Below are 18,090 nucleotides of genomic sequence, written 5' to 3' on the forward strand. Positions count from 1 at the left end.
GACAGGAGAATATATTCAGACACACAGTCACATACAATGCAGAAATTCCTGCACTAAGTGCACGATCACATACACAGACTTACAGCCTGGCAGTGACAGTGCTACATACGCTGACCTTACTGGAGGAGAGGTATGTAAGGGGCACCCAGGCTCCACACCCTGCACCACAGCGTCTGTCTCATAAAATGGCCGCTGGAGGATGAAGGGAGGAGGGCCTGGGGAGGATCACTGCCTCAGCCAAAACCACAAGTAAGGCGCCGGAGAGCAGTGATGGGGAGGAGCCTCCTGTGCGCTACAGGGAAGGCGTCCTCCCCTGGAAGGCCATTAACCCCCGGGATGCTGGAGCGTGTTCCACAATGCTCCAGCCCCGCATCCCTGGCGGTCTAGTGGAGAGCGCAGGCATTAGCCTGGCTCCACTATACTGCAGTCCCCAGGGAGCCCCCAGCCCTGGGGATGCCGGACTGTGAGCCAGTGGGCGCCTACCGCAGACGCCCGCTGCTTACCTTATGCAGACCCCCGTACAACCGGCTATAGTCCGCGGTCCCCGGGGGTTCCGCTAGCTAGAACCCCCAAGAGCCCACCGAGCTCCCCGAATAGGCGCCTGCGGGGGTGTCGGAGCGGTAGCATGGACGTCCACTGGACTATCCAATGCTACCGCTCTTTGAAGATCTTCAGGGGCTGTTACACACAGCCCCCCTTTGTGATGACCCAGCTCCCGGCCGGGCACCTACTGAAACTGAGGTGCCTTGGCCTGGGGGCGGGGTATAGGAGGGGGCCTGGTGCATCCTGGGATGGACATCTTTAACTATGTGGTGCCCATGGCTAGAGCCAAGCCCTATGCCCCAAGGTATCCCTGTGGATCCCTAAGGACCCTGCGGTAGAAAAAGCATTTTTTTAAAAAACAAATCCTACTTCAATGCACTCATCTCCTCACATCAACTTTTGCTACCTTTAATTGCTACCATATCCTCCTCCCTCATTGCGCTTAATTTTACCACACACTTAATATTCAAAAATAGATTCCATCCGCCATGCCACCTTACGCCCCCCTTCCCTCTCCCTCCTACCAAGACTGCCAATCTGGTCCTTCTTCAATCCTGTTTCCAAGGCAGGTCAGTGTTCTCTTCATCTGCTACCTTGACCCCATTCCCCCTGATCTACTTCAATCCCACCCACCTAAGTTTGTTCTCATATTGCCCACCTCATCAACTAATCAATATCTAGCATTCCTTCATCTGTCAAACCTGTCTTGGTCTACCCCATTCTTAAAAACCCTCTCTTGACCCCTCTTCCCTTGCCAACTACCATCTCTTCTACCGTATCCGCTTTGTACACAAGCGTGAGGAATATGGGAGGCAACCACCTCACCTCTTTCCTCCCAATCCCTTCTAGATCCTCTCCAATCTGGCATTTAGTCTCTTCATTCTGCTGAAGTGCCCTAAACAAGGTGACATTCTTATGGCCAAATCCAAAGACCAGTTCTCTATCCTACTCTTCTGTTCGTCAAACCACTGCTCCTGTATCTGCCACTCACCTCTATCTCCCCTAGGCTTCCCCTTCCCGTTGGAGCCCCCCCAGGTTCTGTCCTGCCCCTTTCTATTAATCTTCCAGATATCTTCCCTTGGTGAGCTTATTTGTTCAATTAGACTCGCTATCACATCTGTGGTGACAATACAGAAATATACCACTCTTCCCCGGACCTACAGTGCATCCGGAAAGTATTCACAATGCTTCACTTTTTTCACATTTTATGTTAAATGAATTTATTCCATTTTAGAATAAGGCTGTTTGTCCTCAAAATTCTACACACAATACCCCATAATGACAACGTGTAAAGTTTTTTTTTGAGATTTTTGCAAACTTATAAAAAAATAAATAAATAAATAAAACTAAGAAATCACATGTACATAAGTATTCACAGCCTTTACTCAATACTTTGTTGATGCACCTTTGGCAGCAATTACAGCCTCGTCTTTTTGAATATGATGCCACAAACTTGGCACTTCTATCTTTGGGCAGTTTCGCCCATTCCTCTTTGTAGCACCTCTCAAGCTCCATCAGGTTGATGGGAAGTGTCAGTGCACAGCCATTTTCAGATCTCTCCAGAGATGTTCATTCGGATTAAAGTCTGGGCTCTGGCTGGGCCACTCAAGGATATTCACAGAGTTGTCCTTAAGCCACTCCTTTGATATCTTGACTGTGTGTTTAGGGTCATTGTCCTGCTGGAAAATGTACCGTTGCCCTAGTCTGAGGTCAAGAGCGCTCTGCAGCAGGTTTTCATCCAGGATGTCTCTGTACATTGCTGCATTCATCTTTCCCTCTATCCTGACTAGTCTCCCAGATCCTGCCGCTGAAAAACATCCCCGCAGCATGACGCTGCCATCACCATGCTTCACTGTAGGAATGGTATTGGCCTGGTGATGAGCGGTGCCTGGTTTCCTCCAAACATAACACCTGGCATTCACGCCAAACAGTTCAATCTTTGTCTCAACCGACCAGAGAATTTTGTTTCTCATGGTCAGAGTCCTTCAGGTGATTTGGGCAAACTCCAGGTGGGCTGCCATGTGCTTTTTACTAAGGAGTGGCTTCAGTCTTGCCACTTTACCATACCGGCCTGATTGGTGGATTGCTGCAGAGATGGTTGTCCTTCTGGAAGGTTCTCCTCTCTCCACAGAGGAATGCTGTAAGCTCTGACAGAGTGGAATCCAATTAAGCTGTAGGAACATCTCAAGGATGATCAGTGGAAACAGGATGCACCTGAGCTCAATTTTGAGCTTCATGGCAAAGGCTGTGAATACTTAAGTACATGTGATTTCTTAGTTGTTTTTTTTTTATTAAATTGGCACCTTTTTACACATTGTCATTATGGGTATTGTGTGTAGAATTTTGAGGAAAAAATTAATTTATTCCATTTTGGAATAAGGCTGTAACATAAAATGAGGAAAAAGTGAAGCGCTGTGAATACTTTCCGGATGCACTGTATATCCACCTGTGTCACCTGTATGTTAACCATCTCATCCTGGATGGCACAACACTACCTGAAATTAAATATATCTAAAAACATATACACATTGTCTTTGCCCTAATACAGTGATGAAAATACATAATTACATTTAGCAATCCTGTGCAATTGCTCTCAGGTTCTCTTTCCTATGATGGCTAACTTTGGAGGTAGTGGAATACTTGGAAGAAAAAAAAGCAGAAATAGCAGCTTGTAAACCTGACACAACTAGGAATGAAATACAAACAAGTTGCATAAAAAATATATCGTTTATTTTATAAAAAAAAAATTGCCACAATTTCACAAATTTCCACAAATGTTTGCAAAGCAATAGCATACTAAATTGTATTATACTTTATATACACAGATATAATAGAAATAAATTACTATTGCATAATTTTTCAGATAAAGTTTAGTTGAAATGAGATAATCAGCAGACAGCACTGAACTATACAAAAATGTGCATCAATCCAATATCAAAAATAGAATATTGAACAAAGCAGATTACTGCCATTGGTAAAAAAAAAAATAAAGGACTACAAATAATGACTTGTGCTTAACGCTGTATGTAGCACATTTTTACACACTACGGATTTTGTGAAATTACCAGATTATAAATGAGGGCAGTGGGGTAAAAGTTCAGGGGATAAAAATGTGCATATTGTCAAAAGAAACATTTATTGACCACTGGTCAAGGTTAAAGTCAGAAAGAATCACAATTTGCATGTTAAGGAAATACTTGTCTTGCGAAAAACATTTCATTATTGTAAAGGAAAAATATATATTTTTAGAAATCTGCTGCACACAAGATATCATACAAAGACAAATAACTTTTGAAAAGGAAAATAAAGGATGCTTTACAGCCAAAATACATATTAGCAAATAATTCTGATGGCAAAAGCGAGATCATTAAACGTACAGTAATACGGAATAAGGACAATTTATAAGACTTAATTGAGTAATGAAATTAACATGTAAAAATGCTGTATTCTGAAATTGGTGGAAACGTTACTTTGAAAAGCGTTCCACATAAATCATTGTTTTATTAAGTTTGCAGATATCTAGCAACAGAGAACTACACCTCTAATTTCTACATACTGAAATATCAGGATGAGAGCGCACCTCCATTTCCCAAACCCTTGGATTAAAATACTTAATGTTGTATGCCTACATTTTATTTTCTATAGTTTTTACAATTATAAACACAAGCTGGTATTTAATGTAGATGAAAAGTTACTAATATGGCTAGTTTAAAAAGGTTTTAAAGCACCCTTTAGCGATATAAGGCATCCGCATTACCTGGAGCAATTACAAGGAGTGCAAATTCTGAAATCCATTTTCATATTAAAATCCATTTTTGAAAAAAGTATTTAAAACTACATTGTAACAGCATAAATAATGCATTGCTGGTCTTTATCCTTACTGCACAGCTTCCACCCTTGCCTCGGAGGTGCCTTAAGCTAAAATACTGGTGCCTCATCTGTCATCCTGGGCATAATCAGTATAGATGGCATTATTATCCCAGCAGTGTGATTATTTAGTGCGGCCATGAGTATGACTAGCAGCTGATTGTTTAGTTGCCAGACTGTTCTTGGAGAAGCCAGATCGGTGTTTTCGATGGGCAGTATCTTCATCTGCAGAATTAGATGGATGTCTGCGTTGCCCGCATTCCTCAGCTATAGGAGGCTGTAATGTATGCAGATCAGATACATGAGGCCTCACATATAGGATTACAACAGTAGACTAATTTAGAATTGAGGTGAATGTTTTGCTACAGTGTTATTATAAAGATCCATGTCTATCAGAGCCTGGCAACAAGTCAACAGTTCACTTCTCAACAGCAAAAGGCTGTCCCACCAACTACTGAAATCATTGTGGCATGTGCAGCATAATGTATAAAAGGATTACTTTGTATAATGTAGTGCTACACACACACACACACACACACACCACACACACACACACGTTTCCTAGTAGGGTTTTGGATCTTTCCTAGTGCACTACTCTGGTTTCTTATTATTGCAATTCATGCTGAAAATAGGTGCAGAGACATATCCACTAAGGAACATTTGGATTAACTTTCTCAACATTTTTTTTTGTTTAAGACAAATGTGTAATGACCCTTATTATTTATTATGGCCTCAACCATTTATGATGTTTTGTTCGTTAGAGGAAAGTGTATAAAGCGCATCTGGTTTCCTATACCAAGATATTACACTGGGATGTGCAGTGTTCACTGTTGGCAGGAAACTCACTGTGTGACTGATAGCACTGCAAGGGATTAATTTAGAGGAGGATACTCTGATGTTCCTTTCTATACAGAGCAGAGCAATTACAGTACTGCAAGGGATAAATTCAGAGGAGGCGGATACTCTGATGTTTCTTCCTGTAAAGAGCAGGAAACATTAGGGCCTCATCCGATGATGAACGTACATCTCTGATGGTTAGGGGTCTGCACTTGAGCAGAACTGTTCCTACGATCACACCTGCAGATTCCCCCCCCCCCCCCCCAAAGCTGCATGATTGACATGCTGCAGCGTTTGGCTAGTCACCATTCCCGGAAACGGGGGCATCGCCCCCATTTTAATGGGAGGGAGCGTAGGCAGATTCCTGGCCTCTGAAGTAACCAGCACCCGGTCAGGCTGCGGGAAGCTTCAGCTCCAGCAGCCTGACCAAAAGAGCAACCATTTGCGATGGTGCTAGCAAATGCAGCAAGGAGGTGTCCAACACCTCCTTCTGCATTAAGATGGACTGAATTGCAAAGCGGCTTGTATGCGGCTCTGCAATTCCGTCCATCTCTAAATCAGGGCCATTATGCAGAGCAGGCACAGTGTCGGATAAAGAGATGGCAGGTTCCAAAGTTACAGTTACACAATATCTCCAGGCCTATGTCCTAACGTTTACTGTCTTGTTAACAGAACAAAATGCTTTAAAATGTATAGTAATGGTGTTTTATATGAGATTATGTGTGTTTTGTTGATAATATAATGATTATCTATTTCCATTCTTGTCTTTTTGTATAACGAGGTCTACTTAAGCTAGGGGCGTACAAACTTTTTTTTTCCTGTGCAGTTTTAAGGAATTGACTTTGAACAGTGGGTCAAATTTTTTTCTCACATTTAGCCTCCCAGCAATTGGGAAAGGTTTATTTGAGTAAATGTTATTCTCAGAAATGCGAACTCTAATAAAAATATCTTTAAATAAACATTTTTTTATTATTTTAGATAGCAATTTTACTCACTGCAGTGAGATGCTGTACTAATGCAGACTGTGGGGTTGTGACTTCGCCTGCAGGCGTGAGTCATTGCGCCATATTCTCCTCAGATAATGACTGTGGTCTGTATTATGCTCAGATTATAGTTTCTCTCCTCCTTCTAAGATACTGTTCCTGGATCCTATGCTCCTTGCCCCCATAACACAGGATTCCACCCGATATACAGTCCCTAGTGCCGGTCCTCCCTCAGATAATAGCCTTTACCTCAGCCTCCTCATGGCATAGTCCCTATTCTCCACAAAAGCAGTCTCCGATCTTTGTTCGCCCTGAGTCCGACTCTACGGCTGGGTGGGAGAACCCGGGCTGGGTCAGGGGATGGCCTAGGGGTGGAACTTAGGGTGTTGCCTCAGCTCTTCCTGTCTCTCGGGCAGGGCACATGCAGCTTTCCTCACTCACTATCTCGGGGGAGATACAGGGGGTGTAATAATGGACAGTAGATGCCAAACTGTGGTTTGGTCAGATGAACAAATTGGAGAAGGTGGCGGGATGCATTTGGCGTTCGATTGGATGCCCCTGTCTAAGCATTGCTTTACCATTAGCTCTTTCATTATCGGATAGGATAATTGTGTTGTCACCACACACAGTGCGATATCAGGCAAATTAATTGATCATGCCACGGCGTACCTGGCCAGCTTTACTCTTAGGGGTGTTATATGCAGTTACAGGATTATTGCTTACATCAACTCTGAAGTCTTCCAGTCTCTTGAATTTGCTCAGGTGGTTCTGTAATGTAGGGTCTACAGGCCTACTTTTGGCTTGTGAATATTTAAGATAGGCCCAAAATTTCTCCAGTCCGTAAAGTTGACCTATACAAGACGACAGGTTTAGAACATATCCTTGATCGATAGATCAGTTTCATATATATTAAATTATTACCAGTTTGATAATCTTTCAGAGTTTCTTCTTGAAAATCCTTGAAGATGTCTGGCCTGAATTTCTTTTCCAATCCATAGCTGTAAAACCTGAACAAGCACTCCAGTCCGTATCTGTGTGATCAGAATAGGTGCAGGAGAATATGATGTCCATAATAAATGCAGGATATTAAGATATGTACAGATGCTCAGCAACAGTGGAGCATAAGATTCCAGCTGTTTTATTCCACATAACCACTAGCCACTACCATATCACATTATAAACTCATCTTATCCACAGAATATTTAGCACATGTAAAAAAATACATTTAACTTGCATAGTACTGTTGTGAATTATTATGAACACTTCTGGTTTCAATTAGTATGTCTGACAAATACAAATGAAAAAGGTACATTATTTGAACTACAAATACAGTGAGATAGGATTAAAGAGAGTTTACGTTTGCATTTGGCTTGTACAAGATAACAACTTCTTTTCTAATAAATGCATGTTATAACAACATCTCAAATGGTCACAAACAAAATTACATGTTTCTAGTTGCATTCAAACACTAGCGTGTACACGTAGTATATCACAAGTTACATAAAAACCTGTCAAACTTGATTTGACCTAATAAGAATATAGTTGTGTACATTGTAGGGTGTAAAGAACATGCACTTTGTATTTAGCATGGTTATATACTTATGCTATTGAGCTAGTAGATTTATTTTTTTTCTTCTATTACACAAACTCAGTGTTCTACTAAAAGGAATCCTTTACGTTTTCCCTTTTAAATGAACATTACAAAGCATTCATATAAATGGTATGCATATGTAAATACTGCAGATTTGGGCTCCCGGCACAACACAACTTGCCCCTTTTAGGAGAGACTCCTGTGGTCAACTTACCGCTGAATCCTTTTCTCATAAGCAGGCTGGGGAACACTGGACCATGGGATTGTCGGTTGGGGCTGGAGCAGGCAACTTAATGACACCGTAGCTTTAAATCCTAGCTCCTCCCCCTGCAACCCCATAAGCCCAGCACTTCTTTAAAAGAGTCCGGAAAGGAGTAGCAGGAACCCCATTAAATTGTCCAGAACAACCAAACAAACCAGTAGGGAAAAAAAACGGTCAAGAACCAAACACCTCGCACGCCTGAGTGTGAGGGAGGGATCGCAGTGTTCCCCAGCCTGCTTAAGAGAAAAGGATTCAACGGAAAGTTGACCAAAAATCCTATTTTCAAAAGCCCAGGGGGGAGAACGCTCAGGCTGCCTGAACTTGTACGCCCAAAGTTGGTGCCGGAGGCAAAAAAAAAAACTTAAAAATGAGCATCGTGCGGACAGGGGACCGGATAGCCGCACGACGGCCCTGTGCTGCCTAAGTCCCGCCGCCCTAGCGGAAGGTGCTGATATCCGGTCTGGTGGAGGAAGACCCGGACCAGAATAGGCTGAAGTGAGACCGAGCGGCCCCAAAGCACAAGGGGCTGCTGAGTAGCCGCCCAACCATGTGAATGCATGTCAGAAGGACCCGTCGAGAATAGTGCGACGTACCAAGAAGGCAGATTCAGGAAACTGCAGAGCTCAGCACAACTAGCAGAGCTAGATCACCCCAGTCCCGGGAATCTGCCGAGGAGGAAGAACCGGAAGGACAATATCCTGGTGTAAGTATAAGGCCGAAATCCTGTACAGAGAACCACACAATCTTCATGGAAGCTAAGTAAACAGGCAGCTTGTCAACCCTAACAAGGAACTATGCTGAGGGAAGGCAATAGCCCTAAGGAAGACCAGCGTCCAAGCAACAGACTGAAGACCCTTGAACGCAGCGACTCCAATGGAGCCTGTGTGAGCCGAATAGACTTGAGTATGCTTCCAAGGCACCCCCTGTGGACGAAATGGTGGCTTAATTTGCAGCACATCTCATAAAAACGGCTGAGTCCTCAGAAGAAAAACCAACGCCGCTGCAAAGAAAATGACAGGGCCTGTAAAAAGCCTGTATAGACACAAAACCAAGTCGGGAACCGGCCTCCAAACCCTCCAGAAGGAAGGCCAAGAAATGGGAGAGGTGAAAACCTGTAATGGTTACACCAGAAGTGGCAGAGATTCCAAACCCGGAGGCAAGTATGAGATAGAAACGGAGTCCGGGCACCCAGCCTGGAGCGGCCCACAAGAGAGAAGCACCTGCAGCTTTCTCACTCTGAGTCACAGAAGTCCGCCTGTGAAAACCAACAAAGGAAGGTGCCTTTGCAGAAAACGGTCTAGTCACAGCCGGTCTGGACGAAGTGGAAGACAACACTCCTGACCTGTAGACTTTCGGAAAATGTCCGCTTACCACAACCTGCGTAGCCAGCCTGGAGCCACTAGGAGTGGGGACAGCGGAAACAAATGCTCTGTTTGAAAAATTCCACGAAACAGTCAAGATTGCCACTTGCGGAAACCAGCGGATACCCGAATCCCATACCAAACTGCATAGCCTCGCAAATGTGCAGCCCATGCGATCCCCACCCGGAAGGCCTCACGCCCGAATAGTAAGACCACCACTGGAAGGAGAGACCCCCATCCTGGGAGAAACATGGTTCTACTGAGGACGTCTAATGTCCAACTAACGGGACAACCACCACTTAGAGACGCGGAACAAAGGTCTTCTCCCCGGAAAAACATGGGCAGCGCCGCCACACTCGTGCCTGCTGGAAGATGTACCGATGCCACTGCCAAGTCGTTGTCCGACCGACGGCGGCCGGCCAGCAAGGTCAGCCAGTGCCCTCAATAGAGGCAGAACGATGGCTTGGAGCTCGAGCCCATCGAACAGTTGTGGATGGTGACCCAATGTCCCCGATGCCGAAACGCAAGTTCACGGAACCTCAGCTCAGAAGACTCGCGACTGTGATCACAATGAACTAAAAATTAGGGCCTGACGAATGATTGGACCTGGAGGAGAAAGGAAATCCTCCACCAACAGAGAGTAATGAATGCTGTCGGACAGAACGGAAACAGAGGCAAGAGGGATGCAGAGCAATCCCGTCACGTTTAGAGAATTATCCACTGGCACTCTTGTGAGTAGAACCCGGACCACTGAATGGTCCCTAAGTGGAGACCAACATACTCCACAAGCGAATGTTCCACAAGGCCGACAGACGAGCCACCGACCGAATCTTTGACCAAGGTCACAGATAGACAATCCGCTGGCCGCCGCAAGAAAAATCCTGCAGGTGTCGGAGGCCACCTCCAGAACTGAAGGTACAGACAAGGAAACAAGGGTGACCTTGCCAAAATCTGGATATAGCACTGAATCGAAAGTACTTGAAACAAGCGACCTAGGAAGGCCGAGGCAACCGTCCCAAGCTGAGCTTCCAAAGGGGGTCGAATTAAGATATGTTCTGTGCACACTATGCGCGCAGCAGCAGCAGCACAGACTGTATGGTGTTGCAAACACACAGAGCCTAGGCTCCACCGAATGTTAGGGCCCAGAATTAGACAGGGGACATGGTTGATTACCCGCTGAAGATGTAGCACGAGGGGAGGGGTGATCAGATTCTCTCTTACCCTGCTTTTAGAAACCGGTGTTCTCATATTATACAGCCACGGCAGTCCCAGTGTGGTAGGTATAGAGCTTGGTCTCAGTGTTTTAAAGGACAAATCAAGGTACCAGATGCTGGAATCCTGGAGGGTAGTAGTCCTAACCAGTTTCTCTGCCAATGTTCAGGGGCAGTTTCATCAGTCATCGAGAACACAGGCTTCTAAAAGGAGGGTAAAAGAGGATCTAATCACCCCTCCCCTCTTTCCAGCTGATTGCATTATACGAGACTGCATGAGGTTGAGAATAGTGCTGGGTCCATTATGCATGTGGTCCGCCACTCTCCCTCCATGTACTGACAGCCTATAATTTGGAGGTCGAGCATAGGATAGAGACTAATAATTACAGTGAAGTCAAGTTTGTTACAATACTGCACTTTGCACCTTGTATTGGTGAGTCTGAACTTTCGGCAGTATGACAAATTCCTTGATCCCAACAGCGGAGTGAAATTAAAGATATAGGCGCTTTACTCACTGTTCACTTTATGGACTTATGTTTTTATATATATATATATATAATTTTCAACAACTAAGTGTACCGGAGATATACAGATTTTACTTATTTATGTGTATTTTGCTCTCTGTATTTAAATATTAATTATATGCGCGCACTGTCCCTGGGTCCAGGCGGTCTCTCAGAGACCGCCTGGACCCAGCTAGAAATAAAAAGTTCACAAATGAAACCCAAAAACATAGCTACCTACAAGAAAGCACTGCAGCCCATCCAAAATGTTCCCTACTCCTCAGGCACATAAAGACGACTGGGTTTATGGGATTGCAGGGGGGGGGGGGGGGGGGAGACTAGGATTTAAAGCTACAGTGTCATTAAGTGCCTGCTCCATCCCCAATAGACAATCCCATGGTCCAGTGTTCCCCAGCCTTGCTGCAAGAGAAACGTTGTTTTGCCTTAATTTGATAAAAAGAACAAATATCACTTCACAATTTGCAGACTAATAGATCTGGCGTAAGGAAGACTTACATTTGTGCATCCCTAATTCCCCACTTGCTGGTATGGTGGTGGGGTCTGTGTTGTTATTGGACTCCCCACAACAGAGAGCTAACAGGGCTGAAAATGTTCCAGGGTCTATACTGAGATGGGGAGGAGCTGTGACAAGTGTTGTGGGTGTGGCCAGAGCCACGTTGGTGTGTACATCCCCTATACTCTCATCCCCACTGTCTCCGTAAATACGCAAAAATAGAAATTTTATAATTTTGTAAGAAAGTAAAAATTCAATTTTAATATGTATGATTTATGGCCAACCATGTGATCAGCTAGCCATCATAAAAAGTTACTGCACTATACAATTATATTCTGCCCGCACTAAACATACCACACAAGTTGCTACTTACAATAATGTATGCAGTCTCTGTAAATGGGACATGATGGAGCTTGTGGACAATCTGATTGGTATGCATTTAATCTCCTATGTAAGGTGCTAAGGATTACAGCATTAGGTACCTGTAGGTTTCTTTGGCCTCTTCAACAGCGAGCTGTTTAAACTCCTCATACATTTTCTTGTTGAAATGATCTCTGAGGAAAAAGGACCAGAAACGGAACAGTGTGTTCATCTCCGGGGACTGACCAATTCCCAATCGTTTTCTCTCTTAACAGAAAAAAACAAGAGCTAGATAAAACACAAAACCACAATACCAATTTTCTTGTTGTGATTCCCATGTGTAGAAGTACCATATCTCTTTCACTGACAGTTATGCTTATTCCTCTTGGAACATAATTAAAGTGATATTTAGGCAGAACAAGCTACATACAGAGAGGCTACAGACATGAGTCTCACCTACACCAATACACCAGTGGGTGCACTTATTGCTGCACCTTGTACTTGTACACAGAAGGAGAGAATTCCAAAAGGACCAGAAGCTATTAGAGTGTTGCTGACATTCAGTAAAGAGCTGTCCATTATGTCTACCAGTGCATTGGACCATGCAGTTTTCTTTCAGCTATAACAGTACAAGCCAATAGGAATATAATGGGCAGATAATACCAGGAGAAAATGACCTATTCCAGTTTGCAGCTGGGCGGTAGGTACAAGTAATGCTGGGTACACACTAGACTATATGTTGTCCGATCCAGCGGGTCGAAGCGACATATCGAGCACATCATCTAGTGTGTACCCACAAAGTCGCTGCAGATGCGCGCTATCGCGCGCCATCAACAACATCCTCCATCGCCCCTACATGCAGGGCTGACTGGAGAGGTTAGTGAGGGTCATACTGCCGAATGGCACATAGCCCCCGCCGTCGCTGCCTGCATCGGCAAGTGTGTATGCACTTGCCAATGCCAGCTCCCGTCGCTGAAGATGTCAGGCTGGGTACACATAGTCTAGTGCAGCGGTCGCCAACCCGTCGCTCGCGAGCCACCGGTAGCCCGCAGCAGTAAGGATGGTGGCTCGAGCCCTGCCATTACAAAACCCTTGTTGTGGCAGGCACGGGGGCCCGCTCCTACCTCCCGCAGCTGCACAATACAAGTGACAGGCAAAGGCCCGCCCCCCCGCTTCATCCAGCCCCCCACTTCTTCGTGCCCTCCCGGTCCGCTTCCTATCTAGGTGCCACGGCCGGCTCCTGCAGTAAAGCTTTACTTGTTGTAAGCCAGCGCGCGTGACGTCATGAAGTCACAACGTGCCGCTGAAAGAGGAGCCGCGACATGCGATGAGTGGACTGAGCCCAGCAACAACCCTGGACGGAAGAGCAGCCAGAACAGAAGGAGGTAAGGTAAGTATCTTATTATTCTTGCTGTCACTGCTCCATGGGGTTGTGGTGAGGAGGTGGTTCGAGCACTTTGAAAGGGGGTGTGGGGCCTGTTAATCCACTGTTCTGTCTGCACAATCCATCCAGCAGCCCCCTGCTCCCTGCTGACAGCTCTCCACATTTTATTTTTGAATACTAAAATCTGGCTAGTAACCACATTTTTCATAGAAAAACAACAATGCATTTATTAATACAGTGATATTTATCACTGTATTAATACATGCATTGTTCTTCTATGAAAAATTTGGTTATTAGCCAGCTTTTAGTTTTCAAAACTAAAATGTGTCTCATTTTTCTGAAGTAGCTCCCACCGCAGTTAAGGTTGGAGACCACTGGTCTAGTGTGTACCTAGCCTAAAACTTTTCAATGAGTAGCAGATAAAATTGTATACCAACATGCTACTTTTTATTATATTTCATCTTTCTCATAATTGAGATTTATGCACTAATGGTACCTGTAGAGTATGTAGTTTATTTAATAACATGGTACAGTATTTTGTAATCCATAGAAATGATCAAATTGTTTCCAGTTTCTAAGTGACACTGAAAATAGCATCTTAAATCATATTGGTTGCTAGGGGTTCTAGAATATTTGTACACATTGCACCCAAGTGATTGTCAATTATAAAAATGATTAGTAATCTGATAATTCATTCTGTGTTTATTTTACTTTTTGTAAGGGGTTTTTCTCTGGTCGGTTTAAAAAAAATAAAATATGTAAAAATATGCAGTATGTATTTTATTTAGGCCTTTGCTGTGCCCATATTAAAGTTTTTTTGCTCCCATTTGTAGACTCAAAAAACTACCAGATTTTCTTGTTTAACATGTAGCTTTACAATGCAATTAACTGGGTACCATGTAGTCACAAGTAGCCAAAATCTTACAATACCTATAGAAACCATAAACTGGGGACAGAGTAGATGATTTAGTTGTTCAACTACAAAATAGTAATTTACGGCACTCAGTGGAAACTTCTTCATCTGTCCACTAGAGGGAGAGAAAGTACTAGGTTTATGGCTTGTAATAAAGATACACTCAGACCCTGTAGCTGTGGGGATTATTTCTGTTCATCACTTAAAATGAGTATGTCAGCAGAGGAACACATAAAGGGCCACAATCTGCTTCTTATTGTATTGTACAGTTATCCACTCTGCAGCATTACACAGCTTCTACCCAAATTATGCACATTTAGACGCAAGGGGAGTTCTGACTGAAATGCATATGACTATACTTAGACAAAAGCCAACAGTACCTACACCATGGTAATGGGCAGTTCTGTACTATGCTAACAAGATAAGCCTGATATGTACTGTTTGTCCCACTAGGTTCCCCTTATGGCTTCATCTAGTGACATATCATATTAGTGACAGGATCCTTGGGTATCTAATACTTTCTAGTGTTCTATCATCCAAATAAACAATTGTGATTCATTAATGATTGAGAGTACAAAAATGTATACAGTTACTTTATATACAGAGAAGAGAAATAACACTGTCATGCTGCAGTGCACATTTCATTACAATGATAACATATAACATTTCTAAAACAATGCACAGCAAAATAAAAAATGTATGTGTAAGTTTGGTATAAAAGGATTACAAAATGTGATCGGGGATGTTCCTTGTATTACGCTATTTATTACTAGTGGCTCTTCTCTCTTATTTGTGATTACCAATATCAACAGGATTTTCATTTTTGTTATTTTGAATATACGAGAATTATGTAAGCTGTGCGCCCTCGTATTCTCAGGGGTGCCCACGCTGTGAAGGCACTCAGTGGATGATATTATTCAACCTGATGCGATGGGCACCCCTTGGTAATTATCACAGGAGTAAATCTTTGGTCTGCTATATGTTGGGTTAATTAGATACTGTAGCCTTCAGATTGTTTTCAGGATCATTTCAATGGACTCTAGATTGTATATCTGTAGTATATATGGAGGTTTGCTTTTTTTTTCTTTTTACAGGGAAAAAATCCCCCATGAATAGTACATTTCTATGGATTACAGTTTAATAATCTACCCTTAAATCAACATTTCTATATCAAGTATTCCTCATTCCCAATTAATTAAGTTAACCAGCACTAATTATTACTGTACAATTATTCTGTTCCGCCAAGCGTGTTCGTTACATAAAATCTAATATTGATATACTGTTCTTCTAGCTTATGGGGGGGTATCCACTTAACGATTTAAACAAGTGATTGCACGATAACGATGTCGTTATCGTGCAATCACTTGCAAATCGCGCATGCATCGGGCATGTTTTGGACGGAAGCGACCAGCGATGCGTGTGCCCACGGGTAGCTTCCGACATCGCCTGTACATGCAGGTCAACCTGATGATCTCGTCAGGTTCAGCATGTGCGGGGATGAGGGATGTGCCGGGACTGAACGTTCAGTCTAGACACATCACTAGCTATACAAACGACAGCACGATCGCAATGTCGCAATCGTGCTCTCGTTTGCATATCGTTAAGTGGATACCCCCCATTAGCCCCTGTGGACCAAATCTGGTAGACAAACAGTTGCCAATTCCACTTACTGTATATCAAATAAAATTGGATTTGTTTTAAGTTGTATTCTGCCCTGCTGCAAGGTGTAATTTTTTAGGAGGGACGCAAGAAAGGAGGAAATCAAGGGGGCCATAAAATAAAACTATCAAAATTGAGTGTGGGGTGGGAATATTTTATTTGTGTAGGAAAACCTAAATGTCCAGCACGCCAAAGCTCCTTAATGTTTCAGAGTTGCCCACAATAATAGTTGAATACCCGTGCTCTAGGCTTTATTATAGGTTACTGGCTCTGTAAAGAATTTGTTTTTCTGTTTGTGACCTGAAAAGATTATTGGAGGATTCTGATCTGAAAATATAGAAGTTGGCTCATAGTATCTAAAATCAAACTTGTCAGATCTACTACGCTGTCCTTCTGATAGCTGCCAACACAGATTCTGACCCAGGGAATCTATTTCTACCATAATCCTAGTATTTCATGATCAATTAAATGGAGACTTGTAGTAGCCTCTTTTGACCTATGACAAAGCGCAACCAAATGAAACCATGTAAAGATGGTGAGCTTTATTGATTTTCTGGTCCAGTGTTACAAAACAGACAGTGCCCCAAGAAAAACAACTACACATAGTATCCCCTGGGGTTACAGCTAGTGTCACGAGGAACGTTGGTAAAATATTTTCATAGGTGGAAGGTAGTGCAGCTTTAAAGAATTTCTACTTTTACCTTGAATTAGAGAGAAATGTGGTATGTATGTATAGAGTAACAAGATACATCATTAGTCTACATTGAAAAGCGACTACTTCAATATTTCATCTTCAACCCAAGTAATGTATTATGGACTTACCATTTAAGCACCTTCGCCGATATTTATGGTACACTTGCTGCGTAAATCCATTCTCTTTCAACAATTCATGAGAAGGGTGCTGAAATTTAGGTAGAGAATGAGGGGTACATCCATAGCTCCCTACAGTTGGGGTGCCATCCGAAGGAGAAGCATTAGAACTGCTGAAATTGAAGCAACCATATTAGATCAGCCTAAAATAGATCCGTGTTCTGCTTAAAGGGATGAGAAAGCATGTGTGGCCTAACCAAAGTTTACACCAAAATTTTCATTGTTTCATGAAAGTCATTGTAATTAGTACCTATGCTATAGTAACTAGTAACTTTGGCCCTCATTCAGAGCCGTACGCTCTGAGCAGAGCGCACGCTCTGAATGAGGGCCGGGCTCCATTTTCATGGAGCGTCCTCCTGGACGCTCGTATAGCTGTGGGTCACCACCCACAGGCTATACGAGCGTGCATTGTGATGGTCGCGATGGTCGAGACCATCGCGACCATCGAATTTGCGAGCCGGAGCCTGCGGTTGAGGTTTTCAACCGCAAGCTCCGGAGTGATTTTGGCTCTATCAGAGCCAAAATCACTCCCACTGACATCACTAGTGATGTCAGTGGGCCGGCTTCTGACGGGAGGCGTTCCCGTGGGAACGCCCCCGTCAGGGAGGCACGCCCCCGGCACGCCCACCAAAGGGGGCGTGCTGTCAATCAACATTGACAGCACGCCCCCTTTGATCGGACACAACGAGCGAAGGACTTTCCTTCGCTCGTCGCGTCTGGCGCATGCGCACGACGGAGCTCCCTCCGTCGTGCGCATGCTCAGTCCATAACATCGACCCACTTGCGAGCGGACAGCCGCTCGCGAGTGGGTCTGAATCAGGCCCTTTATCTACAACACAAATTACCTAACCTGGTTGTGTATATAGGGGCACAGGAAGAAAAGAAAAAAAACAAAACACTACCACATATTGTAAACACTAGAATCGGGTATACAAACTGCATTAACAAGAAAGATACAAAATCTAAAAATACAGTGTGGTTCCAGGTATGAGGTGCCAGCCACATGTACATTGAAAATTAAATATTTCTATTCACAGTCAGGCCCAGCTAAAGAGAATTTCTTGCACTCAACATTGCAATCCTAACAGATGGGAAAAAGGCTAGTTTTGACCTACAAAGCCTTAAGACTGTCACGACCCGAGTAAGTTCATCCTAGAAGCCAAACTATTGCAAAGTCTGTCCTGTACACGCTGGTAAAGGTTGGTGGTACATGAGTGTCTAGAGGCCTGCCA

At 43.7% G+C, this 18,090-nt stretch overlaps 1 protein-coding gene across 3 annotated transcripts in view; it reads right to left on the bottom strand.

Moving 5' to 3' along the window:
* Positions 1 to 3,276: 3,276 nt before the first annotated feature.
* The window catches only part of LARP1B (La ribonucleoprotein 1B), a 55,299-nt gene continuing 40,485 nt past the window's right edge, over positions 3,277 to 18,090 (bottom strand). For 2 of the 3 annotated variants that reach the window (XM_088476108.1, XM_088476106.1), the window contains 5 exons: positions 16,811 to 16,971; positions 12,155 to 12,299; positions 7,152 to 7,261; positions 6,954 to 7,081; positions 3,277 to 4,687 (listed from right to left, as the gene is read on the bottom strand). In XM_088476108.1, the coding sequence (XP_088332234.1) occupies positions 4,535 to 4,687; positions 6,954 to 7,081; positions 7,152 to 7,261; positions 12,155 to 12,299; positions 16,811 to 16,971 (697 nt within the window). In that variant the 3' untranslated portion in view covers positions 3,277 to 4,534. The remainder of the gene's footprint in view (positions 4,688 to 6,953; positions 7,082 to 7,151; positions 7,262 to 12,154; positions 12,300 to 16,810; positions 16,972 to 18,090) is intronic. The other variant, XM_088476107.1, reaches the window with a different exon arrangement.

This window comes from Taudactylus pleione, unplaced genomic scaffold, assembly GCF_031769625.1.
Source record: "Taudactylus pleione unplaced genomic scaffold, aTauple2 ptg000183l, whole genome shotgun sequence".
NCBI lineage: Eukaryota > Metazoa > Chordata > Amphibia > Anura > Myobatrachidae > Taudactylus > Taudactylus pleione.